Source organism: Salvia hispanica, chromosome 5 (genome assembly GCF_023119035.1).
Source record: "Salvia hispanica cultivar TCC Black 2014 chromosome 5, UniMelb_Shisp_WGS_1.0, whole genome shotgun sequence".
Classification (NCBI taxonomy): Eukaryota; Viridiplantae; Streptophyta; class Magnoliopsida; order Lamiales; family Lamiaceae; genus Salvia; species Salvia hispanica.
In genome coordinates, this window is record NC_062969.1 from 41,183,306 (window position 1) to 41,208,405 (window position 25,100).

At 37.1% G+C, this 25,100-nt stretch overlaps 8 protein-coding genes across 15 annotated transcripts in view; 6 read left to right on the forward strand and 2 right to left on the reverse strand.

Moving 5' to 3' along the window:
• LOC125190085 (ankyrin repeat-containing protein At5g02620-like) overlaps positions 1 to 1,252 on the forward strand; it is a 3,783-nt gene extending 2,531 nt beyond the window's left edge. Inside the window, exons 2-3 of the mRNA XM_048087282.1 lie at positions 5 to 403; positions 468 to 1,252. Of these exons, the coding sequence (XP_047943239.1) occupies positions 5 to 403; positions 468 to 1,187 (1,119 nt within the window). The 3' untranslated portion in view covers positions 1,188 to 1,252. The remainder of the gene's footprint in view (positions 1 to 4; positions 404 to 467) is intronic.
• A 623-nt stretch (positions 1,253 to 1,875) lies between these two features.
• On the forward strand, positions 1,876 to 3,389 carry LOC125190086 (ankyrin repeat-containing protein At5g02620-like). The gene is made up of 2 exons (XM_048087283.1): positions 1,876 to 2,451; positions 2,543 to 3,389. The coding sequence occupies exons 1-2, from the start codon at positions 1,876 to 1,878 to the stop codon at positions 3,278 to 3,280; spliced, it is 1,314 nt and encodes a 437-aa protein (XP_047943240.1). The 3' UTR covers positions 3,281 to 3,389.
• LOC125187342 (nuclear transcription factor Y subunit A-8-like) lies at positions 3,353 to 5,855 on the reverse strand. Of its 5 annotated transcripts, none has more exons than XM_048083911.1 (6): positions 5,755 to 5,855; positions 4,618 to 4,956; positions 4,223 to 4,269; positions 4,059 to 4,136; positions 3,825 to 3,980; positions 3,353 to 3,747 (listed from the first exon to the last, which is right to left on the reverse strand). In XM_048083911.1, the coding sequence occupies exons 2-6, from the start codon at positions 4,874 to 4,876 to the stop codon at positions 3,484 to 3,486; spliced, it is 804 nt and encodes a 267-aa protein (XP_047939868.1). In that variant the 5' UTR covers positions 4,877 to 4,956; positions 5,755 to 5,855; the 3' UTR covers positions 3,353 to 3,483. The 5 variants fall into 5 exon arrangements, with proteins under 5 accessions (XP_047939868.1, XP_047939867.1, XP_047939871.1 ...); XM_048083910.1 differs by lacking the exon at positions 5,755 to 5,855 and adding an exon at positions 5,594 to 5,711; XM_048083914.1 differs by lacking the exon at positions 5,755 to 5,855 and adding an exon at positions 5,417 to 5,440.
• Positions 5,856 to 7,073: 1,218 nt separating this feature from the next.
• On the forward strand, positions 7,074 to 11,254 carry LOC125191229 (omega-amidase, chloroplastic-like). Its single transcript, XM_048088745.1, has 10 exons — positions 7,074 to 7,370; positions 7,946 to 8,062; positions 8,598 to 8,822; positions 9,042 to 9,135; positions 9,603 to 9,677; positions 9,801 to 9,879; positions 10,028 to 10,043; positions 10,547 to 10,627; positions 10,759 to 10,841; positions 10,923 to 11,254. The coding sequence occupies exons 1-10, from the start codon at positions 7,122 to 7,124 to the stop codon at positions 10,993 to 10,995; spliced, it is 1,092 nt and encodes a 363-aa protein (XP_047944702.1). The 5' UTR covers positions 7,074 to 7,121; the 3' UTR covers positions 10,996 to 11,254.
• A 2,046-nt stretch (positions 11,255 to 13,300) lies between these two features.
• On the forward strand, positions 13,301 to 14,238 carry LOC125191179 (protein BIG GRAIN 1-like A). Its single transcript, XM_048088675.1, has one exon. It carries the CDS (start codon positions 13,306 to 13,308, stop codon positions 14,131 to 14,133), a length of 828 nt encoding a protein of 275 aa, XP_047944632.1. The 5' UTR covers positions 13,301 to 13,305; the 3' UTR covers positions 14,134 to 14,238.
• Positions 14,239 to 16,946: 2,708 nt separating this feature from the next.
• On the forward strand, positions 16,947 to 21,544 carry LOC125190334 (mechanosensitive ion channel protein 10-like). Of its 2 annotated transcripts, none has more exons than XM_048087612.1 (7): positions 16,947 to 17,238; positions 17,394 to 18,804; positions 18,880 to 19,000; positions 19,482 to 19,775; positions 19,873 to 20,075; positions 20,170 to 20,472; positions 21,243 to 21,544. In XM_048087612.1, exons 2-6 carry the CDS (start codon positions 17,405 to 17,407, stop codon positions 20,429 to 20,431), a joined length of 2,280 nt encoding a protein of 759 aa, XP_047943569.1. In that variant the 5' UTR covers positions 16,947 to 17,238; positions 17,394 to 17,404; the 3' UTR covers positions 20,432 to 20,472; positions 21,243 to 21,544. The 2 variants fall into 2 exon arrangements, with proteins under 2 accessions (XP_047943569.1, XP_047943568.1); XM_048087611.1 differs by lacking the exon at positions 21,243 to 21,544 and adding an exon at positions 20,562 to 20,863 and having other exon boundaries at positions 16,948 to 17,238.
• LOC125190087 (ubiquitin recognition factor in ER-associated degradation protein 1-like) lies at positions 21,169 to 23,433 on the forward strand. Its single transcript, XM_048087284.1, has 3 exons — positions 21,169 to 21,543; positions 21,602 to 21,837; positions 23,400 to 23,433. The coding sequence occupies exons 1-3, from the start codon at positions 21,169 to 21,171 to the stop codon at positions 23,431 to 23,433; spliced, it is 645 nt and encodes a 214-aa protein (XP_047943241.1).
• A 205-nt stretch (positions 23,434 to 23,638) lies between these two features.
• Positions 23,639 to 24,849, reverse strand: LOC125187181 (ylmG homolog protein 2, chloroplastic-like). 3 transcript variants are annotated; one of them, XM_048083714.1, is made up of 3 exons: positions 24,584 to 24,849; positions 24,079 to 24,272; positions 23,639 to 23,994 (listed from the first exon to the last, which is right to left on the reverse strand). In XM_048083714.1, the coding sequence occupies exons 1-3, from the start codon at positions 24,821 to 24,823 to the stop codon at positions 23,760 to 23,762; spliced, it is 669 nt and encodes a 222-aa protein (XP_047939671.1). In that variant the 5' UTR covers positions 24,824 to 24,849; the 3' UTR covers positions 23,639 to 23,759. The 3 variants fall into 3 exon arrangements, with proteins under 3 accessions (XP_047939671.1, XP_047939670.1, XP_047939672.1); XM_048083713.1 differs by having other exon boundaries at positions 24,079 to 24,275; XM_048083715.1 differs by having other exon boundaries at positions 24,079 to 24,269; positions 24,584 to 24,848.
• Between the last annotated feature and the right edge of the window lie 251 nt (positions 24,850 to 25,100).

Sequence of the window (25,100 nt, forward strand, 5' to 3'; positions counted from 1 at the left end):
AGAGGTGGTCAAGTATAATCCGAGGCTAGCACGGATTTCAGACTCCCAAAAGTCATCACCTCTTCACATTGCAGTAGAGGAAGGGCACCTTGAGATCTGCCAAAAGTTGTTATCAGTAGCCCCAGAGGCTTGCTGGTGGCGAGACTGTCATGATATGAATCCGCTTCATATTGCTGCGATAAAAGGGCACGTTGAGATCATGGAGCATCTCCTTGAAGAGAGTCATTTGCTTGCTATGGAGGGGTTGCCTCGCAAAGAGACTGTGTTGCACTTGTGCGTGAAACACGGTCAACTTGGGGCGTTGAAGGTGTTGATAGATAGGCTGGGAGCTGAGCTTGTGGATGCAGATGATGAGAATGGAGAGACAATATTGCATATGGCTGTCAGGTCCAATCAACTTGAGGTAATCACCAATTCCATCTTTTTTATGTTTTCTTTATTTTGATTAATTTTATGAAAAAACTCAGACTATACAATACCTTGTGGACAACAAGAAAATAAAGAGGCGAACACGTAATATCAGAGGCCATACACCACTGCAAGTCTTAAATGAGAGCCCTCGCTACACAGCTACTAGGTATTCGGAAGTTAGAAAATTATTATTAAAACTGTTACGACCATCACTTGACAAAATATTGCCCAAGTGGACCAACACGATGATGGTGGTGGTGATCCTGATAGCAACGATGGCATTCCAGAACTCCATCAACCCACCTGGTGGCATTTGGCAGGAAGATACGTCATCACACAAGGCCGGTGATGCTGTGATAGCACATACTCATCCACATATATACAGATATTTGGTGCATGCTAACACCGTAGCATTCATTTCATCCTTCCTCGCAATCTTACTCATCACCACTGAAGCGCCATCCGTAAACATTTGCTTCTGGAGGATGGCCGTGTATGCTATGGCGGTGTCGATGATGGCTATCACATTGAGTTACGCAGCATCCACAATGGTGACCGCTCCCAACATAAAAAATAAACCAATTCACCTTATCACCATCATATTCATCCTTGCGTGCCTTGTCGCCTTTGTACTCATGTTTCTCTTTTTGCATCTGCTAAGTCATTACTTCAACTGGAAGGCAAAAATACGGAGTCAGGAAGATCTTACAACGGATCCTCTATACAAACGGATCCTGTATTGGATTTACCAACATTTCGAGACCCGAGATGTTTGAGATTCAATCGTTGAACATTTCTAAATATAGCATTCCACATGACGTGTGTGTCCATGTTTTGTTCAGCATCTTTTTTGTTTCCCACTATGTTGAGTGTAATGGAATAAAATTACATTAGTGAGATCATGTCCTAACAAAGGTTACACATAATATTTTTTCATGTATTTGGGAGCGTCTATTTCGCTACAAATTTAAAAATAGTAGTAGTAAGTATTATCATTGCTACAATTCATAGAGCATGGCAAACTTAAAATGTGATCAAAGTTCAATGTTGTTTTTAGAAACTTACCATTTATTTGGGTTAGAATTCCAACAAATGTTAAAGCGTTATTTTTCTAATTAAATAAAACAATAAAAGTGAATGTGTATGATGACCAAAATGGTCAGAGGTTCGATACAACAATCAAAGTATATTCGAACGATGTTTATTTACAGACCTTTTATTGTTAATTTCAGAGAATTAATAAAATCTTTCTTCTAAAGTTTTCTTTAACTTGAGTCAACCTTTATAATAGGTCTTTAATTTCTTCAGAAATTTCCAAGTAGTGAGGAAGTTGCTGGGTAGAATTTTCTTGTGAGTCAATTTGAATTGGAAGGTATTGTGAAGTAGTGGGGAAATTAGGTAGAAACTGCGTGTTACCCAACCTTATAAGATGATTTGTGAATAAGGAGAAGCAATTGGGAAAGGATGGTGAGTGAAGTAGTAGAAAAGAAACTCTACGATGCTGCATCAAAAGGAGATGTCGCAATACTCGTACGACTAGTCGAAGAAGATCCATATCTTGTTCATGGAGTCTCGTTTCCATTTTCAAGAAATCTTCTACACGTTGCAGCAATGCATGGACAAGCATCCATTGTTGAAGAGGTGCTCAAGTTTAATCCGAGGCTAGCGCGGATCTCAGACTCTCAAAAATCATCCCCTCTTCACATTGCAGCAGAAGAAGGGCACGTGGAGATCTGCCAAAGGTTGTTATCAGTAGCCCCCGAGGCTTGCTGGTGGCGAGACTGCCATGATATGAACCCGCTTCATATTGCAGCCATGAAAGGACATGTTGAGATCGTGAAACGTCTCCTTCAAGAGAGCCATTTGCTTGTTATGGAGAGGTTACATCGCAAAGAGACTGTGCTACACTTGTGCGTAAAACACGGTCAACTTAGGACGCTCAAGGTTTTAGTAGACCGGTTAGGAGAGGATCTTGTTGATGCATTTGATGAGGATGGTGAGACAATATTGCATTTGGCTGTCAGGGCCAATCAACTTGAGGTAACCACATATTCCATCTTTTTCTTACATAAATGAAATATATTGTAGCCCAAAGTGTATTAATTTTATTTCAAAAAAAAAAAAAATTCAGACCGTACGATACTTGGTGGAAAGCAAGAAAATAAAGAGGCGAGCACGTAATTCGACAGGCAAAACACCACTGCAAATCTTGAATGAGAGCCCTCGGTACACAAGTAGTAGCTATTCGGAGATTAGAAGAAGCTTGTTAAAATTGTTACAGCCATCACTTGAGAGTGCCATGCCCGAGATGACCAACACGACAATGGTGGTGGTGGTCTTGATAACAACGATGGCATTCCAGAACGCTGTCAATCCACCAGGCGGCATGTGGCAGGAAGACACGTCATCACACAAGGCCGGTGAAGCTGTGATTGCATATACGCATCCACATATATACAAACATTTGGTACGTGCAAACATTGTGGCATTCGTTTCATCCATCCTCACAATCTTTCTCATCGCCAGTGGACTGACATCCAGAAACATTTTTCTGTTGAATATTGCTTTGTTTGGTATGTGGGTGTCGCTGATAGCTATCGCAGTTAGCTACGGAGCATCTACAATGGTGATCACTCCCAATACCAAAACTAAATCAGTGGACCTTATTGTTGTCATAATCAGCCTTATATCCCTTATCTCCTTTCTAGTTGCATTACTCTTTGTTCATATAGCAATGATGTACTTCAGCTGGAGGGGAAAAATACGAGGTCGGGAAGATCTTACAACAGATCCGCTACCCAAACGCATCCTTTACCGGATTTTCCAACGTTTGGAGACCTGGGGATGTTTGAGACCCAATCATTTATGAATTTCTTATGCTCAATGTTCCACATGTATGTATAAAGTTGGGAGTTAATTTCCATACACATTGTTCAACTTATGCACCTAAATCAAGCAAACCATATTTTCAAAATCTAGCACAAAGATGAGTTCATTTGAAAGCTCCATAGCAAAATAATTTAGCTAAAAAAACAAGTATAGCCAAGGATGAACTGCCGGTTAACCACACAATCAGGTTGTGCTGTGGATTTGCGCGCACAGTAGCATGTTGTTGCGTGCCATCATATGCGGTTTTGTCCCCATGCGCAGCTGTTGGAAGAACTCGTCGTTGTTGAATATGCACGAGCCATCAGAGCCAGAGGTGGATGTGCCCCAGGGGTGCTGGATCTCGGATTCTTGAGCAGTGGGGCTGGACTTCTTCGTGTTCAAGAAGCGCCCCCCGGATCCCCGTGCTCTCCTGAGAGCGTGGTGGTGGCGAGACTCGTGGAGATATGGCTGCACATTGAAGTGATCAATAGTTGACTTTGGGAAGAATTTAAATCTGTGTAGTGTTTTTAAGTAGTAGTACATACCTTTCTTGTCCTTGCCACCTTGTTCTGAGCCATGAGTTTAGCTCTGGTTTGACGACGCCTGAGAATAGCGTGGTACTGTTTGGCGTTGACAAGCATGGGAACGCCTTGATCGCCATCCAGAGGCAGCACGGCCCTTCCTTGCCCGGCTCCAATCATCTGCACAGAACTTAAAGAGATCAAAATAGGATAAATTTGGAGCTTTGATCTTCACTCATTTCAACACATCTCACTTACAACACAATTCGGATCATATGCAGTTGCTATCCTATTCCTGCCAAAATAAGGTGCAGCCATGGAGTAAGATGCCCAATCCTGACAAACACAGCAACACAACTTCTCATGCATCTAGATCATACTATACACTCTGTAGGTAGGACAAAGATTTGAAACCAACTTACCAATGATTGATTGTTGAAATACTCTGCGTTTCCGCAACAAGTTGCACCTGAAACAACAGAACAATGGGTAAGCTTCAAGGCCTCGCGTTCACATATAATTCTACGATAAAATATTGCTCTTGCGACTAACTTCAGCAGTGCTTCATGAGGTTGTGTAACAACTGGTAAGCTTTATAAGGTCGTCTAACAAATCTTTCTACGACAAAAGCTATATTTTCCACACTCGATCTCATAGATACATAAAGAATTATGCAGAAACAGCAATGCCACATTTAGCAAGGAAGACAACCACTAATTTATGCAATAAAATGAATAGAAGTGCACTTTGAAGTTCACACATGGCGTTGCAATTATCAACAACGCCAATGGATATCAAGCTATAGGGATATTGTTACCGAGCTGAGATGGCATCTGCACGTCACTTCCAGCTGAATTAGACCCTTCATGGTGAGACTGATCCGTGGACAGAGTTGAGGAAGAATCTTGGTCTTGGCACTGTGGCTCAGACAGCTTGAGATGGTAATAACTGCGGTCTTTTGTGGTTTCTACGCTCTTGGAGACGGGCTGCTTGTTGGAGAACCACATAGGTGTTCGGGTGGCGAACAACGTTGGGAGCGAGTCAGCAGTGGTGTCTTTGATGGATAAGGTTTGCATCCTACGAACCTCGTATGCTCCTTTTTTATGCCAAGTTGAAGACAAGATCAACAACTATACACACTAGTTAAATCTTCAACCTGTTTTAAAGAGAAGAAGCCATTAATTCAATCAGAAGATATGAAATAGAAATATAGAAATTCAAGATCATTCCTAATAGAGGGCATTAGAAAACACGAATGTGGATTGCCTCAAAAACACAAAATCCTAGAGAAAACACACTGTCAGTAAACAGGTTTGAAGTGTAATTTAGTGACAAGAATATTTGTAGCTCCGAAACAAACCTTGATAAAATTGAGGCTAATTTCACAAATTTGAGGTAGATAATATACAGAAGGACTTGAGATTTCAGTTTATTTAACAGTATTTACTCTTTTAGCACTTAATCAACTCGAGAATCCAAAAAAATTTGAATTTCAGCAGCTCAAAAGTCAAAACTCACGAAAATTCACCATGAAAAAGGAAAAAATATCATTGCCTTGAACTTCATGGAAAAAAATCAGAACTTTTACACAAACATACTAAGGCCAGACGTAGAACCTCAACAAAAAACAAAAGCATATTTCCCAAAACTAGGCAATTGATCCTTTACAATTACAATGAAAGAAACAAAGAAAATATTTAAAAGGAAAGCAACGCACACATACATACATATAAGAAAAGACAAAATAAAAAAAAAACTGCCCCTTTATACACACGTCTCACAGAGAGAGAGACCTGCAGGGAGAGGTTATGGTCGCGAAGATCATACAAACATCCTCGTTTGTCATTGACAAAAGCCCATATTTAGTTCTGATGCAAACAAACTGAAAAAATATACACAAAAAAAAGACCCCACTGATTATTTCAAATAGTAGCCCACAAAAAAAATCAACCACCTTTCAAGATTCAATCTTTAACTCCCCCAAAAACAAAGATTCATTTTTTAAGTTTGTTTAATCGGCATATGCAACACCTCATCACCTCCACCACATTCTTTTTTCACTCTAAGATTCTTGAAATGGGCAATCTTTATATTTAATAAGATTCCGACTCCTATTATTGTCATAAAACTATTTCTTTTGGGACAGATCATATGCCTAAAGCTACAAACTTTTTGTTTTTAATACAAAAGTTGCCTCCATATTATATTTTGAAAATTAGTTGACATCGACACTCTGTGACACATGGATCAACTTTTCCCGATTTCATATCCTAACTGAAATTTATGTTTTTCCCTTATTTAATCTTTTTTTATTGAGGAGAAATTGAAATGTTTTCCATTACTTGTGTAAATGTGGATTCACTGCAGTTGCCAGATCAAACCGGGTAAATAATGACTGGCATTCACCTATTGTCTATTGAAAAGAGATAGACTAAGGTTGATTAGTTCATTAATTAATTTATATAAAGTCATTAGTGGGCTTAATTGATAACTGTGGTGGCAGTTTTTTAATAAGAAGATGCTCTAATTATTGCTGCCTGACGTGCGATTAAAGACAAAGTATGGTTTAAATGTCATACTTTGAGTTTAAAATAAGAATGGCTTAAACCTATTTGTTTATGGTTTTTTAGAGCTTATAATTATTCAGTTCACAGTGTGACACATGTGGATATGCATACGAAGACACCTATGAATAAAATTAGATTTTAAGTTTGAGATTTAATGGGACATGTTAAGTCTCAAGTGCATGGCTATGAAATTTATGGCTTAGATTAGTAGAGTAGTAGTGTAGTATTATAAAAGAGTGGTTGGTTTATACTTCCACTTTGTGTTTTTAAATTATAAAATAGATTACTTATATTTTTCAGCAAATGTAAATTATGTGGCCCATTTTTCCTCTATAATAAAATATTCCTTTTTCTTATAAATACTCAAATCTTCCATTTTGCTAGTATTATATTTTCTCTTGTATTCCAATTCTAAAAAATTAAGGGAATATTTACTATTTCAATATTTATAGTATACTACTATTCCATAAAATTTGGTATATAAAGTAGTAGTACTCCATTATTCAATTGAAAATTTTATGTCTACTTAGATATCTGAATTTGGAATTGAAAACTTTGATTGAAAATCATTTCATGCAAATTGAATTCAATTGAATTTCCATTATTCAATTAAAAAATTTATGTCTACTTAGATACATATCTGAATTTGAAATTGAAAAAACTTGGATTGAAAATTGAATTCAATTGAATATCTCTCAAGGAAAAAAAGTGTGACGAGTTAATTGAGTTGTGAGGACGAAAAGGAAAGAGAAAAATGAGGGGAGTATTGGGTTTGTCATCAAGTCTCACTACTCTCACTCGTAAATCCTCTGTAGCTCAACCCACTGTACGCACTGTGACCTCCCCTCTTCTCCACCGTCGATTTTACCGTACTCCAACTCAAACCACAACTCGCACAACAGTCACATCGTCAGCCTCAATCTCATCCATGGCCGCCTCTTTCTACCCGGAGAAGGCTCGAGTGCCCCCAGCTCTACCGGCGCCCACAACCCTCATCACCAAGGTACTACTCCCTCTTTACATGAGAGAGAGAGAGATTGAGAGAGAGTTTGTATATTTGTTTTTCTTAATTTAGAGCTTGATTGTTGTCTTGCTTAATCTTGGTAGAGTCTTTTGGGGTTTTGAGAGGTGGGTTTTGCTTCTCCTTGTAGTTTGTGAGGATTTTCTTGTGGAGTAGTACTTATTTGGTAGTCAAAATTGAATCTTTTTATAAATTAATTGGGAAATTGGGGTTTGTTATTGTTGAGTGAGTTTAAAGTTTATAGGTTTCTCAGCTTTTGAGTGCTGAATTTTTTTTCTATTTGTAATTAATGTGTGGGTTTTATGGTGGATATATTACTTGGTGATAAAAATTAAATCTTTTTCTAAATTGGTTGGGAAACTGGGAATTTGTTATTGTTGAATTGATAGGTTTGTGAGTCTTTGAGAGGTGGGATTTTATGTTAGATAGCTTAAATGGTAGGAAAATTGGATCTTCTGTTCTAAATTGGCTGGGGAAGTGGGGATTTGGTATTGTTTAGTGAGTTTAAAGTTGATGACTGTTTGATTTTTGTGAATTTCTGATTGTTGTGGGTGCAGTTTAAGATTGGTATATGTCAGTTAAGTGTGACTGCTGATAAAGAGAGAAACATTCAGCATGCGCGGACTGCAATAGAGGAGGCTGCTGAAAAGGGGGCGAAGCTTGTTCTGTTGCCCGTAAGCCCATTTCTTTCGTGACTCGGTTACTTTGTTTGGTAATGTCGTTTTACTCATTTGGTGCATTTGAAATTGCCACTGCAAATCATGATTGTGATGGCCCTTTACGGTAGCTTACTTGGTGGATTGGGAGGTTTGTGATTGAAATGTTATTTTTTGTCTTGCTTTGCAGAAGTTGATAGCTGAAAAGAATATCAGCGATAGTCTAAACATTTGGTGCCTTTATTCTTGTTTTGGGGGTATTCTTGTTTCTTTTTGGAGGGGAGGGGGGAGGGTGGGGTGCATTTGAGTGCTTGCAACAGATTTATGAAGGAAACGTGTCCGGTACTGAGTTTTCAGTAGGTTGCTCGTAGAAACAAATGTGCAAAGATGAGTATGACAAAGGAGAGGGCATATACTGACTAATAATGTGGCTTCCTAATTTCTAAGTTGCAGGATTAGAGTGTAGGCCACCATAGTGAATGTCGTTCATTTGTGTTGAGTGTTTTATTTCCTGCACTACAGCATAAGGTTTAATATGTCATTCTTTCATCAGGAAATATGGAACAGCGCATATTCAAATGATAGCTTTCCAGTGTATGCTGAGGATATTGATGCTGGCTTTGATGCATCTCCATCAACAGCAATGTTATCTGAAATTGCTTGTCGTCTTAACATCACGCTAATTGGAGGTTCAATACCTGAACGGTGCGGAGATAAGTTGTACAACACCTGTTGTGTATATGGCCCTGACGGAAAGCTGAAAGCTAAGCACCGTAAGGTGATTTCTCGGATTGGTTGGATAAAGGCTTAGTTTGTTGCTATTGTTTTTGTAGAAATTATAAACTTTCATCCATAATCCAAGTATCAACTGTATCAGGATGTCATGCCATTTCGCAATATATATCATGTTTTGTAGTAGTAAATTGTAATAAATTGAAATAAGACAACAGACTAATTTCTCTTAACTAGTTCTCCAATGTACTACATTTGATGACAGATACACCTTTTCGATATCGACATTCCTGGAAAGATTACCTTCAAGGAATCGAACACTCTTACTGCTGGGGAGACTCCCACCGTAGTGGACACGGGTATACATTACTGATAGACTTGATATTTGTAACTACTGCTTTTGTTAGTCTTACCATCTCGATTTGTATAGGAGTCAAGCATGTAACTAGTGAATGTATATTTGTTTTGGTCACAAAAAGTGGCTTTTATTCCATCTAGATTCTAAAATCAATAATGAGTAAGTTAACGGATGAAACCACATTTTTCATCATAAACTGGTTTGACCGAGTTTGGATGTGCTTTAAGTAGAAAGATTTGAGACCAAAGCTTATTCTGGTTTCTGATAGAGAAAGACCGAGTCCAGTTGTGCACATGTAGTTGTTGACGAGCTTTTGATTGTTCTATGCTCCAAACACCAAAACTTCTAAGTCATACAAATATGAGTATGTTGAGGTGCTTTTGAAGTGGTCATTTATTGCTCATTACATTCTCACTAATTTCTGTTCACACTCCTTTGCTAACTAGTTATGGCACCTGCGATGTGCAGAGGTTGGTCGAATCGGAATTGGTATCTGCTACGACATTAGATTTCAAGAACTAGCAATGCTCTATTCTGCAAGAGGTCTATTAACTCTCCTCTTCTAATTTCTTCATTAACTAGGAATATCTTTCTATGATTCTGACATGTACATGGGCTATTTCATTCTTGACTATTGCTTATGACGATCATATTCTTATCGTGTAGGTGCTCAATTGATTTGCTATCCGGGAGCATTCAACATGACCACAGGTCCTCTGCATTGGGAGCTATTGCAAAGAGCAAGGTGAGATTGACGAAAATAATGTTACTCTATTATTGAAAAATAGTAGTAGTAGTAGTATCAAATAATAATGCAAAATCTGTAGCCAACCACATATTTGTTGGAATTAGCTCTTGATGTTACTACTCACTATCGCGTTACTCTTATGCAGGGCTGTCGACAACCAGGTAATCCCAACAACCCCAGCCACTTGTCTCTCCTTTTCCTTTATCAGCATGATTGTATTCTCGTTTTTGTGTGCGTGTATGGGGATTGAATGCTACAAGACGGTTCCATCATTTTATCAATGATGTCTAACATGAACTGAAAGTGATTCATTTAATCCTAGTACTGTCAGACACTGTAGGGACCACCCCCATGACCACTTCACATCCTGAATGTGTTTTGGTCGTTGTACATTAAGACAAGGTTAGTGTCATTGTTTTTTAAATGTCTTGTATTCATGTATATTATGGCCGTTGACCCTACGGATCATTACTCTAATCAGACGAGTCCCCCTTCAATGCTTCCGAATAATAATTAATTAGTATGGTTGAACCAAAGACAAAAAATCATCTAGTGATGGTCGGATGCGCAATAATAGAAGGGCAGCTGAAAAATACAAATATATTAGTATCTTTTTTATGTTATCAAGTAAATCTCTATTGTTATTAACGACAAAATTTGATAGTTATACGTAGCAACTTGTTCACCTGCTCGAGATGTTGCTGCTGGGTACATTGCGTGGGGCCATTCTACACTCATCGGGCCGGTAAGTTTATGGGTGGAGAGAGAGAAAATATTTGGTTACAACTCAGGAGATATATGTCGGTCTGTATTATACAGAACAAGTCACCACCATATTTTCGTTCTTATTTAGATTCGTTTGTCTGGTTTCGACAGTTTGGTGAAGTTGTGGCCACAACGGAACATGATGAGGCGATAATCATCTCAGAAATCGACTATTCTCAAGTTGATCTTCGGAGGTGAGACAAGCATAGCATTCTCTTATACTAACATCAACCATGTGCATTAGTTTTTATGTGTGATTGAGTTTAACTGTCCAGAACGAACCTACCGCTTGAGAAGCAAAGACGGGGCGACCTCTACCAGCTGGTGGATGTCGGGAGGTTGGGATGAAATGAGAGAGAGACGGATTGTTTAGAAATAAAGAAGATGAATGAGTGACAGAGAGGGTGTAGCAGTTTTGTTGTGTGTGATAAATGCTATGTTGGCTGTTTCTTGTTTTGATGGGCCAATGCTGTCAAGGAAGTTGTTATTGCAAGATTTGAGTGATTGAACTCAAGGCTTATGGATAAAGAGAATCAGCTAAGATGAATGTGTTATACTTATTCATTACCTAATTCACTAATTTCTTCAATCAAACTTCTTTATGCAATAATACTTTTTAAAAGTCTCGTTTATTGAATTCATCTTATTATTAATTAGCTTTTATTCGAATATACTTATTGACTTGGATTAAGTCAAACCTTATTTTTTTTAGTTAACTGTCAAAAAACAAAATATGTTTATTTATATATAGTTGAAAAAGGTGACAAGGAAAACCAAAAACAAAATGAAATTGAAAACATACACGGTTGGAGATGTTAAAAACGAATAAATATTTTGGGTTCTACAATTGTGCTTTTAATTGTGTTAAAATTAGGTTCTTGTCTCAAATTAATATGCATTTATACTTGTATCTCATTTAAATTGTTCATTTATTCTTTACTTTCGTGTTAAAATTAGGTTCTTGTGCGGATTAGGCCTTCTAGCTCATACAAGTAAAGAAACAATTTTTACAAATTAAATAATTTATTTAGAGGTGTACTGATAATAGAGGTGTCTACCTCTAATCAAAGACTATAGAGATTTAAGTATAGATATTCATACTATTCAATCAGAAGGGAACGAACCTAACTAAAAAAAATTGAAAACGAATTATTAAATTTTTTTTCCCTATTAATTATACTTGTCTCGACGTAATCCTAAAAGTCTAAATCAACCAATATTAATGATAAACTATTTTTATCTCTTTAAAAATAATAAAAGAAATTTGTAGTATATTATTATTCAGTTTGATGTGGTAGTTACGTGCATGTGCGCAGCTCTTAAGTTAGTAGTACTACTTTGGAGGTGAAAAATTCAACGTTAAATAAATTATTACTCAAATTTGAAGAATTCAAATAATACATTAGTTGTTAGATAAAAAACTTTATTATTCGATTCACCAAACATTGAAATATTAAAATTTTGAGGAACCGACTAACAACACGTACATTCGTTTCACATGCCATTAAATATTGAGTGTTTCAAAACATATTAATTTAAGTATTATTAAAAGTTTGCAGTCACATTATCACTGCGCATAAAAAAAAATTAATGGATACACATAAATTAATAATGAGGAATTTTGATTAATACTCAAAAACTAATTAATTATTTTATTTTATAGTAATTAGTTATTTCATTTCTTGGTTTCGTATATAGTCATTAATAAGTTTCAATAAAATAGATATTTAACATTAGCTGAAAACAGTTATTAAGCCGTAATTGCCTGCCACTAAAAATTCTGCTTCCAAAACCATAATCTATAGTTAAAGGCCAATAAAAAGTCAAGTTTCTTATTTAATGCTTCACTTAATAAAATAAATAATAATAATTATAAAAAGATTATTTAAGTGTTTCTAGCTTCACCAAAGAAAGTTCATTATATTTTGACCCAATTTTTGAAATGTTTTAATATTAAAATTTTTGATTTACCACATCTGAGTCTCAATTTTATTTGCATAATAGTCGAGCTAAAATAATTAAAAAATGGGTTTTTGGCTTTATAAACCAAAACCTTTCCCCGAATTCTGGTTTTTCCCATGAACTATGAGATTTGTTTTTAAAACCACGAACTTTCATTTCGTTAGGATTTTCCCAACTCGACCCGAATAGCATAATTCAAAATGTTAAAGTTGTGTTTTGTTTATTCAAAAGTGGTCATTTGTTATGTAATAATTGTGATTGTATGTATTATTGTGCCAAATAGTATCCAAGTAATCAATTTAGTGACAAATAGGATTAAAATTGACATGTAGACAATCCGGGTTTCGTCGTTGACCCGCCAGGGGAAAATCTTAACGAAATGAAAGTTTGTGGCTTTAAAAATAAATCTCATAGTTCATGGGAAAAACCGAAATTCGGAGAAAGGTTTTGGTTTAAAAAGCCAAAAACCCTTAAAAAATTCATCCATGATTAAAATTAAAATCAATCTAAATGTATTAGTATTTGAAATGACAAAAATTGGAAATTGTAAGCGAACAATAAATAAGTTAGAATGATTAATCAGACATTATGTCCTCAACAAAATTAATGTTGGCTTCAATTAGTGAATTTAATTTAGGCTTAAATTTAGCGCCCTTTTATATCATTTCAATCGCATCCTCTCTCTCTAAAATCAAAATGTATTCAAGAGAGAAACAAGAAATGAAGAAATCCCATCGCAACACTCCTTCATTCTCCTCCTCTCTCCTCGACGAAATCTGCCGCTCCATCGACGACAAGCCACAGCCCCAAACGGCGTCGTTTTCTAGAGTCGAGAAATGGATCGAAAACGACAGAACGCTATTCCGCCGCCGCCCACGCTGCGACAACACCGTCTTCCCCGACACCGACCCCTCCATCTTCACCGCCGCCAACTGCCCTAGACCGATCCGCACCGGCGATCGCGATCGCGATCTCTTCCACGAGGAGAGGAACATAGCATCCTCGACAGAGAATCTGGTCAAATCCAAATCCAGGGCGATGAGAATCTACGCGAATTTGAAGAAGATGAAGCAGCCTATCTCTCCCGGAGCGCGCCTCACCACCTTCCTCACCTCCATCTTCAATCGGAACAAGTCCAAAAGAGGCGATCGGAGCCATCCGCCACCGCCGCCGCTGGAATCACCGGTGAACACGAGGTGTTCGACGAAATCGCCGGCTGGGATTCGAATAAATAAAAATGACCTTACACGTGCGAGCGTTAATTATGTGGACGCTTTGCCACGTGCGAGCGACCGGAGGCCCCCGTTGCCGCCAAATGCATTTCAAAATGGAGCTCCTACAAAGTATACGCGTTACGAGAGAGACGAAGAGGAGAGTGACGGTGATGGCATTAGTGAGTCGAGCTCGGATTTGTTCGAGCTCGACCACTCGTCTTTGTTTGGAATTAGGGATAGGCTTTGTGAAGAGCTACCGGTGTATGAAACTACTACTTTTTTCCATCAAAATCGCAGATTATTTCGATAATGCAATTCGATTTTATGTCTATTTAACCATATTTTGTTTGCTTTTTCTTGCGTTGGATTTATGTCTATATGAATATATTGCGAAATTAATGTACTAGCTTTTATATTTGTAGTTCTTTTTTATCGCTTCTTTTTGTAGCTTTTCAGTTTGGGCAAATTCATGTTTGAATTACTCAAATTCATGTAGCTCATAATTCATAGTATGACCATTTAAGTTAGACTTCGGCAAAACTCAAATTCATGATTTTTAATCATATATGGAAGAAATCTTCTTTTTTTTGGGTCGTGATTTGCATTACATAAATAATTATGTTTACGATTTCCAAGGTTCTATTTCAAAATTTTAAACTAGAGTGAATCAGTGAAATGTAGTAAGTAGTATATTCAGAGATTGCAAAAGATTCAGTTTAATGCACGAATTGTTCATCGATCACTTATATTGTCTCAATTATTACAATAAATACAAAAAACTTAATTTATTTTTTCGGAATATGGACTAGCATTAAAAATATTAGATATCCATCAACTCAAAAAAAGGATATCCATAAATAATAGTAGTAGTAGTAGTAGTAGTAAGTAGTAACACAATTTCATTGAATGAGACTAGTCAGAATCAGAAACATGGGTGAGAATGAAAATCAATACTACTATAAATTAAATCCGAACAATTACAGCGGATATAATTGCTATACCTAATTGAATAAATGTGAAAGTACAAACATAGATGCTGAAATGAGGACCATGACATACAAAAAATAAAATATTTACTATTTCGTAACTAAAAAAAAATTGAGACATGAAATTATAAAATGAATTAAATATCTTTGTGGTACCATCGGTAAACCCACTTTTAAGGTGTAATTATATGAATCTCAAAAATGTTCGTGATGATTTATGAATAGCTTGAATATAATAGTACACTACTTACTATAATTTAGAAAAATACTAGTAATAATATAATTTAGTACACACTTATAGTACAGGAGAACATGCAAGTTACATGTAGATATATTTAATTAATACTACTACTTTGAAAGGGTAAGCAGAGAAAAAGGAATCTTTTTAGTAAAAAAGAAGACATGATCAAATGATTAGCAAAATAAATTATCAATGCAATGTACTTATTATTGATTGTTAGTGGTGGATTTGTAACTGATCCTGTCTTCATGTACGTGGATGGCCAAAGAGCTTAATTTAATTCAGTTTGGCGAATTTAAAAATATTTGTGTGAAGGTTCTGCCTGCCTTCAAACTGAATTAATTAATAGCATGATAATTAGTTGGGGCATCATTAATTATAATCAATTCATTGAGCTTCATCATTATATAACGAGGAATGCATCCTCTCAATAAAAATAAATCTATATTACATGAATTAATTTGCTTACGAAGATGTACTTGGTTCGTTCGGTTTGATTTTGTAAAAAAAAAAAAGCAAATGAAAATATACCAAATAAATAAATTTCTCTTAATATAAATGTTCTCTTTAATTTGGATAATATTATTATTGGGATAAGGAGTTACTTCTATACAGTTATTGATATACTACTCCAATTCTCGTGAGATTATTCGTGTTACCGCAAAATAAGTAGTACTCCATATTTGCAACACTCAGATTTTAGCCCATCAAGAAAAATTGTTGGGCTTTAAGTCAATTAAGTCAATCCGATAGAATCAAGCCCACATAAATAACAAGATGAAGAGAAAAAAGAACAATAAATTTGAAAAAATGGTTTATTTTGTTCAAAAAGGGAAAAACAAAAATATTATATTCATCCCTCTAAAATATACTATCCTTGAAACCAAGTCAATATCAAATCATAACAACTTTTGATTTTATTTTTTGCTTTATAGAATAGTGGATGGTATATCCATCCCACTTTATAATGGAAATGCCTTCCTTTATGAGAAATTGGCGTTATTACAATCGATTTACTCTGTATTTTTGCTCACAAATTATTGGTGGTCAGGAAAAAAAAATACATATTGAAAAGTTGTGAGGTAGACATACATGGGCCTCTTTGTATGGAAAAAAGCTTGTAATAAAAATAAAATAAAAAAGTATAGCCAATTAAGCATACATCATCATCATATCTTGCGGAATTTCAAAAGGGCCGGCCAAGAATTTGTATAGTACTTTGATTAATTAAATTATACTCCTTCCGTTCCATCCTTCCGTTCCAAGATAAGTGACTCATATTCTTTTTTGGGACGTCCCAAGGTAAGTGATCCATTTTCTTTATTGGTATTCTTTCTCTTACTTTTTCTCTCTACTTTATTTACTCTCTTACTTTATTCACTTTCCACTTTACTAACAAAATCATATTTCCTTAAATCTCGTGCCGAAAAGTTTGTGGTCACTTATTTTGGGACGGAGAGAGTAATTACTTAAAAGTTTATCTAATAGGAGTACAGTAGTTGCCAACTCACAACAGAATTAGTTGGAAATACCGGATACAATTATCAGGATATCTTATTAGATAAGTAAATACTCCAATATAGTAACAAAATTCCCACCATCAAAACACACACACACACACTTAAAAAGTTAGGATGTCAAAATCTTGCTAAAATATTTAAATTCCAACTAAAATGGAGTAGAGATGACTCCTAGTATTAAATAAGTGCAACGCCCATCTTAATTAGGGTTAGTAGTGATTAAATTCTTTTATACACGAATAATGATTACTTCTTCATGTTTTGTCTTGAATAGTAAAAGTAGCTTTACCACTTTTGGTATTATAGAGGAATAAATACTATAGTCAGCATCACTTTATTGTTAACACTAGTGTTGATAGAGTAAGTAAGCTAGTGAAAGTAAAGAATTTTAGAATAGATTTTGTTATTCAAATATTTCTTCTTCTCCGTCAGCTTTCTGCTTTCTCTTTCACACACACACACACTCAAACTTGGACTTAACTGTCTGTTTGCTTCTACTGCTGAATCTCTCCCTACCGCAAACACATACTCGATCGGAGGCATGTGAAGCTGAAATTTGTAGTTTAAAAAATCAGCTGCGATATTAAAGATTACGAATTTTTATGTAACACTCCACCAACTGAATCAGATACTACTTGATCTCGTTTGCGAAATACTGCCGCCGACTGGTAACACCTCCTGCTACTTTTTAGTATCAAGTGCAAATTTGAGTTTTTAAATTCATTAGATTTTGGCAGCTTAGACGTAGGAGTATTGAATTTAGATGTGGAAAATGGCTTCTCATTCTGCTCTGTCGTATGTTTTCCCCCATTTTTACTGCCAGGTTTTTGAACTATGGATGGAAATGATAGGGCTCGAGCAGAAATTAGCATGATTGGGAATCAGAATAGGACGGGTGATATGATAATTGACGTTTCTGAAGATGCAAAACCTAACCTTTCACCTCTTAGAGAACCCAATGCTTCTGCACTTAGTGCTCAAAAGTCACCACCCATGAGTTATGCCTCACCCGAAACTGTGAGGATTAGTGCTAGTAAGCCTCCCAAGATCCCCACACCTGAGGGTCTCACTAGGCGAAAGTCTTTATCCAGGTCTGTTTATTCTAAGCCAAAAGCTCGATTTGGTGAGCAATCTGTGTCTCTTGATGGTAAGATGTTTGATGAGAGTGGTCCGGAAGTGAATGTGGTCCACAGTCGGGGTGCTTCACCTAATCATGTGAAGCCGGACGCTGGTAGTGCTAGCGTAAGGGATAGGACCGTGCCGGTAACTCCCAAAACCCCGCTTATGAATTCCTTTAGGGGACTCGACGAGGATGAGGAAATATATAAGAGGGTTAGCAGCAGGAAGAAGTTAAAGTATAGGAAAGTGAAAGCCAAGGTTTTGGTTGAGTGGTTGATATTTCTTTTTTTTCTTGGCTGTTTGATTACAAGTTTGACTGTTCATAGGTTTCGAAACATGATGCTCTGGGGATTAAGTCTTTGGAAGTGGTTTGCGCTTGTTATGGTAACCTTTAGTGGCTTGCTGTTTACTGAATGGCTGATGAATTTTGTTGTTTTGTTGATTGAGCTAAATTATTTGCTGAAAAAGAAGGTATTGTATTTCGTTTTTGGCCTGAAGAAGATTGTTCAAGTTTGCCTATGGTTGGCTTTGGTGCTTATCACTTGGGCTTTGCTGTTCCGGGAAGGGGTGGATAAGTCGTCACATGCTACTGCCAAGATTCTGGATCTTATAACTTGGACTATTGCTTCGTTGCTTATTGGTTCGTTCTTGTGGCTATTGAAGAATTTGTTGCTAAAGATCTTGGCGTCTTCGTTCCATGTGAACACATTCTTCGACAGGATTCAGGAATCAATCTTTCACCAGTACATACTATTTTCACTTTCTGGCAAGCCAGTCATGGAGGCGGAACAAATGTTGGGGAGAGCAAGCAGTAATGTAAGTCATTTTAGTTTCCGCGTAACGAAGAAAGATAAGGAAGGCAGGGAAAAGAAGGAGAAAGAGGTGATTGATATCAATAAGCTGCATCAGATGAAGCAGGAAAAGGTCTCTGCCTGGACCATGAAGATGTTAGTTGATGTTATATCTAATTCAGGGCTCGCCACAATTTCTAATACTCTCGATGAAAGCGTCTATAATGGGGGCAATGAACAAACCGACAAGGAAATAACAAACGAGGAGGAGGCAATTGCTGCTGCATATCACATTTTCAGAAATGTTGCTCAGCCTGGTTGCACGTAAGAAACTCATGTTTTAGAATTGTTCCTGCACCATCAGTGTTTATATATCTTCACGTTTTCATTATAATACAGGTACATTGACGAATATGATATGAGGAGATTTATGATTAAGGAAGAGGTTGACATTGTATTTCCGATGATTGATGTGGGCGAGACTGGGAAGATTGACAGAAAAGCTTTGACCGAATGGGTGGTATGACCCATTTTCTTAATAAGTTTAAGAGAGTGTTGCATTATCATAATCAGTAACCTACTAAAACAAAATGAATTCAGAGGTTAAGATTCATAATTCATTGCAAACCAAAATCTGAGAAAGCATAATTGCGATTGCAATATACTGATGAGGGTAGATGAGTTTATCTAACATATTGATGGCACCGTACAACTTATTTTATTTCTATATCGATCTTAACACACTCTCTGCATGTGTATACAACTATACATATATACATATTTTGGCAGTATATAGTATAGTGTTTATTTTGTTACGTTGTTTTGGGGCAGCACCCCCCCCCCCCCCCCCCCCCTCAACTTATTATATGGCTATGCCTTAATATCATGGACTTCTTTGCAAAGTCGTTCATAGATGTCAATCTGAATTCTGAACTGATGTAGTTTAACTGCAAATGACTAGACACAAGATCTCTGCTAATCCATTTTTCATGTTTATGCAGGTGAAGGTTTACAAAGATCGCAGAGCACTTGCCCATGCTCTTACCGACACAAAAACTGCTGTAAAGCAACTGAACAAGCTTATTACTGCGCTTTTAATGATCATTATTGTGATTATATGGCTTCTCTTGACGGGGATAGCGACCACCAAAGTGCTTGTTGTTATGTCGTCTCAGCTTGTTGTGGCTGTTTTTATGTTTGGAAATACTTGCAAGACTATATTTGAAGCTATTATCTTCGTATTTGTGATGCATCCCTTCGATGTGGGTGATCGCTGTGTTATTGATGGTGTTCAGGTGACTTTTCTAAATTTGCACATGCTTTGCTATTTGCTGAGTTCTTTTCATTAATCATGAAGCTCTCTTTCATTCTTCCATCTGGGGAAAACTGCAGATGATCGTGGAAGAGATGAATATCTTTACAACTGTGTTTCTGAAGGCCGATAATGAGAAAGTGTATTACCCAAATTCTGTTCTGTCTATGAAACCCATAAGCAATTTCTACAGAAGTCCAGATATGGGAGATTCGCTTGAGTTCAGCATTGATTTCAAGACATCAATGGAGAAAATAGGCTCTTTAAGAGAGAAAATCAAGAAGTAAGTTATGTTTTAAAAGATGTTTCTTTATTTAGAGCAAATCCAGTTAGATACTACTTAAGATTGTGTTTCATGTCCTACTTTGAAACATCAGATACTTGGAGAAAAACCCTCAGCTCTGGCATGAAAATCACAACCTCGTCGTTAAGGAGATTGAAAATGTGAACAAGATAAAGATGGCCCTCTTTTTCAACCACACCATGAACTTCCAAAACTTTCCAGAGAAGAGCAAGCGCAGAACCGAGCTTGTTCTTGAAATGAAAAGGATTTTTGAAGAGCTGCATATCAGATATGATCTCCTTCCTCAAGATGTTCATCTCAACGATTCTAGAACACCAACGGAAAGCAGCAAATGAGCTCCTGTCGAACTCAAGAAACCAATAGGTGTCCTCTGTATGTAAGTTTCCTCTCTCCTTAGTAGTAGTAATTGTTAGTTTAAGTTTGTTCTACAAATGCTGGTGAAAGAACTGAGTCTGCTCTTATCAGATTATGATGATGTGATTGCTGTAAGATTGAAGTTCATACAGCAAGGTTGAATTCGAGGAGGAGCAAGAAGCACCAATTTTGCATATATGCTAATGTCGGGTTGTGAACCAGGGCCGAATACTTAAATATTTTTTAAATCAAGTAAACCACTATATATGAAGGTTTGGATACAATTGAGAGTGAGGGGGTCAAGTAGGTTGTACAACATTTTTTGAGGGTCTGAATTTAAATTTCCTAGTGTTAAGCAAATTCTGGTTGCATGGGCTTATTTTTATTTATCCAGTTTGCAATGGAATTGTGAAGTAGTCAAGGGTTGAAGATTGGTTATATTTACGTAATTTATAAGTAGAGACAAACTTGTATCGATCTGAGTTTAATTAGAGATCCTTATATGGTAATTTAATTTGTAACTATGGAAATATGGATATTAGGTAATTTAATGAATTTCCGTTATTTAAAAAAGGCAAGAACAAATATTTGAGTTTCCTTTTCCTACTCAAACTCAAACTAGGTCCCTCCTATAAAAGCACAGTAAAGCATGATCAAATTCACAAGTCTAAAAATCTAATCGAATTATTCCTTGAAATAAAATTAAGTTTGGTGAAACATGTCTGGGTGGGAATCGACGAGCTTTGAGCCGAGTTTGTTGGAAGAAGTTCTGACGTGCCTCCCCTTCGACAGGTACCGCAATCCGGAGCTGGAATCGGGCAACAAGGTGGTGCTGCCACCGTCGTGTCTGTCGCGGCTGAAAGACATGGGCGTCCGGTTCCCTTGGCTGTTCAAGATTGAGTCGTTCAAGTCGGAGAAAATCTCCCACTGCGGCATGCTGGAGTTCTGCGCGGACGAGGGGTCTGTGTACGTGCCGCGGTGGATGATGGAGAACTTGGGGATCAGAGAGGGGGAGGACGTGATCCTGCGGGATGCATGGGCGATGACGGGGACGCGGATGAAGCTGCAGCCGCACGAGGGGGCGTTGCTGGAGGTGGGGGACGTGAGGGGGCGCTGGAGAGGGCGCTGAGGGGTTCTCGTGTTTGAGTAAGGGGGATACGATCGGGGTGAGGTGTGGGGAGAGGGAGAGGGAGTTTTTGGTGGATGTGCTCGATGTGGGCCCCGGGGGAGATGTTATCTCTCTTTGTGACACAGATTGCGCGGTTGAGTTTGCTACGCCCTTGGACTATCTCAACAAGGAGAGGGAGAAGGAGAAGAAGGAGAAGGAGAAGGAAGGAGGGGTGTTTAGGGCGTTCTCGGGGGTGGCGAGGCGACTGGATGGGGGAAGGTGCGCGACGGCCACAGAGGAGGAGAAGGAGAAGGAGAAGAAAAAGAAAGACAAAGATGATGCTGAGGAGTTTAAACCGTTTAGTGGAAGAGGTCGTCTCCTTGGGGGACCTTTCTAGTTAATTTCATTACTACTACTCCATGTACACCAACCTAGACTTACTACTTTTTTACTACTCCTACTAGTAGTACTACATTAATTTTATATGGTTAATATGTGAATTTTGCATTCGTTTATTATCACACTTAATCTTCTTATAAAACCGTTGACCCATCTATAAACTTAATCTACTATTATCAAATTTTCATTTATAATTAATTAAACTGTTGTATTATTACATTCGGAATTTCGGCACGCATGCTTTTTTTAGGCAACTTTAGTCTTTAAAACGGATTTGGATCCCCTGCTGTGGAGGAATCACAGCAGGGGTGCTGTGCTTCTCACATATTATTTTTAATTATAAAAATAACTTTATTTTTTAATGTTATACTTTATGAATAAAATATTGGAATGGGAGAGCACAGCATCCCCTGCTGTGATTCCTCCACAGCAAGGGATCCAAATCCCTTTAAATCCCTTTAAAACCAACTCCATCACAAACATTTCAATTCAATATGATCCAACATGCATTAATCATAAACTGAATAAACTTTATGAATTATGACAATTGTAAAAGATGTGATTTATAGAAAATTATTTGATGGTAGAGATAATGAGTGGATAAAAGGCAGGCGAGCTACACATATACAATGTTTTGCTTTTAATAATAATAATAACGTGATATCCTTTCGATTTCGATTTGTGGAAAATTAATACTTATAAACTATTTTTTGCACATATCGGATACTAGATATACGTCCATCCGCAGTTCCGCTCATCAAAATTTAAAATTAATTAATGTTTTTCCAGCGGTTTAATTATCTAACTTTGGGCGCCCGCTTACAATGTTTTGCCCCAGCAATTGCAACTTGTTGGAAATTTTGAAGCTCGACTGTCCAAAATTGACCACTCTATTTCTTCAGCTGTTATGTTGAGTGTTTCTTGACAGCTTTAGTGACAACTGCTAAAATGTGTGGTAATTATATGAAAAGCTTCGATGACAACTGCTGAATATCTGGTTCTTTTGCTCATACAGTCTATTTTTGAACTCAATATATCTTAAAAGGGCTGTGTAATGCACTAATACTAATATATGCCTCGTCTGTACTGGAAGAAACATTCACTATAACTACTGTTATATCCTTTGCTAGCTGCTAACATACAAAATCTGGTTATGTTGTGAAGAATGCAATGTCATGTTATGCTTTCCTTTAAACAAAGAAATGAATGCAGACTCGTCATCATTTTTGGTTCTTACTAACGCTGGTTGAAGTTGCCTGGTTTATGAATTCACATTTTTGCCTTCATGCAATGAGCAAGCAGTTGAGGCAGCAATAAGGCAATGTAACATGCTTGATGTTCGGTTTTGCCCTGAGGTGAGTTGGGAATTCTGTTTCTCGTACATGTATTCATTCCTAGTCATTAATGTTTGACTAAACTTGATGTTACTTTCCTTTGGGCAGATATCCCCATCATGCATGGGAACACTACGCGTAGCATGCCCAAGTTTGAAGCGCAGCCTACCATGCACGCACGTCATGACATTAAAATCTCTAATTTTGTATTTGGCAAATAACCCTGTTTTCTTGCATCATGAAATCTGGGGAATCTTTTTCATAGCCTGTCAAATAAGAGAATCATTTATTTCTAATCTTGATCAGCAGTATTCTATGAAATGAGAAGGGTAAGAATAACAATGAAATGAGTGAATCTGCAAATTTTGCTCCAATTATATAAAAAACAAGGTTACATGAACTCAAAACTTACATTCTGTGCAAGAGGAAACAGAAAATACTGTGGAAAACATTCTACTACTACTACTACTACTTTATATGAGTGTTGGACATTTTAGGCTGAGTTCCAGCAAGCCTTGCCATCCATTTCTCCTGCGACGTCGTAGGACGGGTGAAAGTGGGAGGTGGGAGTTCAGCAGGCAATGCAGCAGCTGTGCTTGTGAAGGCATTTAGTACAAGAAATGCTAATACTGGTGAAAGATCCAAGCCCCCGAGTGGTGGAATTAAGCCTCGGAATATGTTCAAATATGGGTCACATAGTGTGCTGCAAAAAAACAAACTCCCATTGTAATAAGCTGAGAAAGTGTTGAAACATGATCCATCATCCATGAGCATGATCCATACATACCTGAGGGGGCTAACAACGGCGGGAGGAGCGTTAGGAAACCAAGTCAAAACCAATCTGACAATGAGCAATGTGTTGTAGATGTTCAAGAAATTGGAAAGCCCACTAGCAACCACCACTCCTGCCACAGAATCACCGGGCAAAATTGCTGCAAACTTGTGAGAAGACACCATTGACAAGTTCCTGCGCTGAATCTTCTTCTTCAAACAAGTCAGCAATGCATCAATGTGGTTGTTTACTCTTATTCATTATAAGTGGCTTCTTATTAAACTACTCCTACTAGATTGAGCTGCTAATATACATACAATGGGATAACTTTAAAGTATTTCATCTCCTACTACACCTAATCACTAATCACTAAACTAACTCTCCAAATCTAACATAAAAGATTATGCACCACAAAATCACAAATCAATTCAAATACCTAAGCCTCAACAAAACCTTCAATTTCTACAGAATGCATAGTAAAATTGTGTGTGTGTTACAGTGAATTAGAGAGAGAGGGAACCTGGAGCTGGAAGCAGCTATGAAGATAAGCAGGAAATGATAACACTTTATCAACAATCTCATTTTGGGACCTCATAGCATCCACCATTTTCACGCAATTTTCCACATTGGAAGCGAATGTTTTGTGGATTTCGCGAACCAAAAATGGATGCGCGGGTCGTCTGCCAATAAAATCAAAAGGGGTTGAAGAAATTGGAAATATCTGCAAATTTGGAGCGCCCAAATTCCGCTCTTCCTCCATTGACGTAGGCTTTACAATTTAGGAAAGGCTTAGAATTGGATAAGTTGAGTTATCAAAAAATAGTTTTCATATTACCCCCTCAACTTCTTCGATTTTACGAATTACTACAATCTCGATTAATGAAATTGGGCCTGCTTTATTCTTGTAACGTGGGCTATGTCATATTTTTTCATTAACAAAACGGATGGGTATTTATATACTCCTACTTCACTCAAATTTTATTTTGGTTTGTCTCCTACTACATTGAGTTATTTATTTTTTAGAAAAAAAATATTTT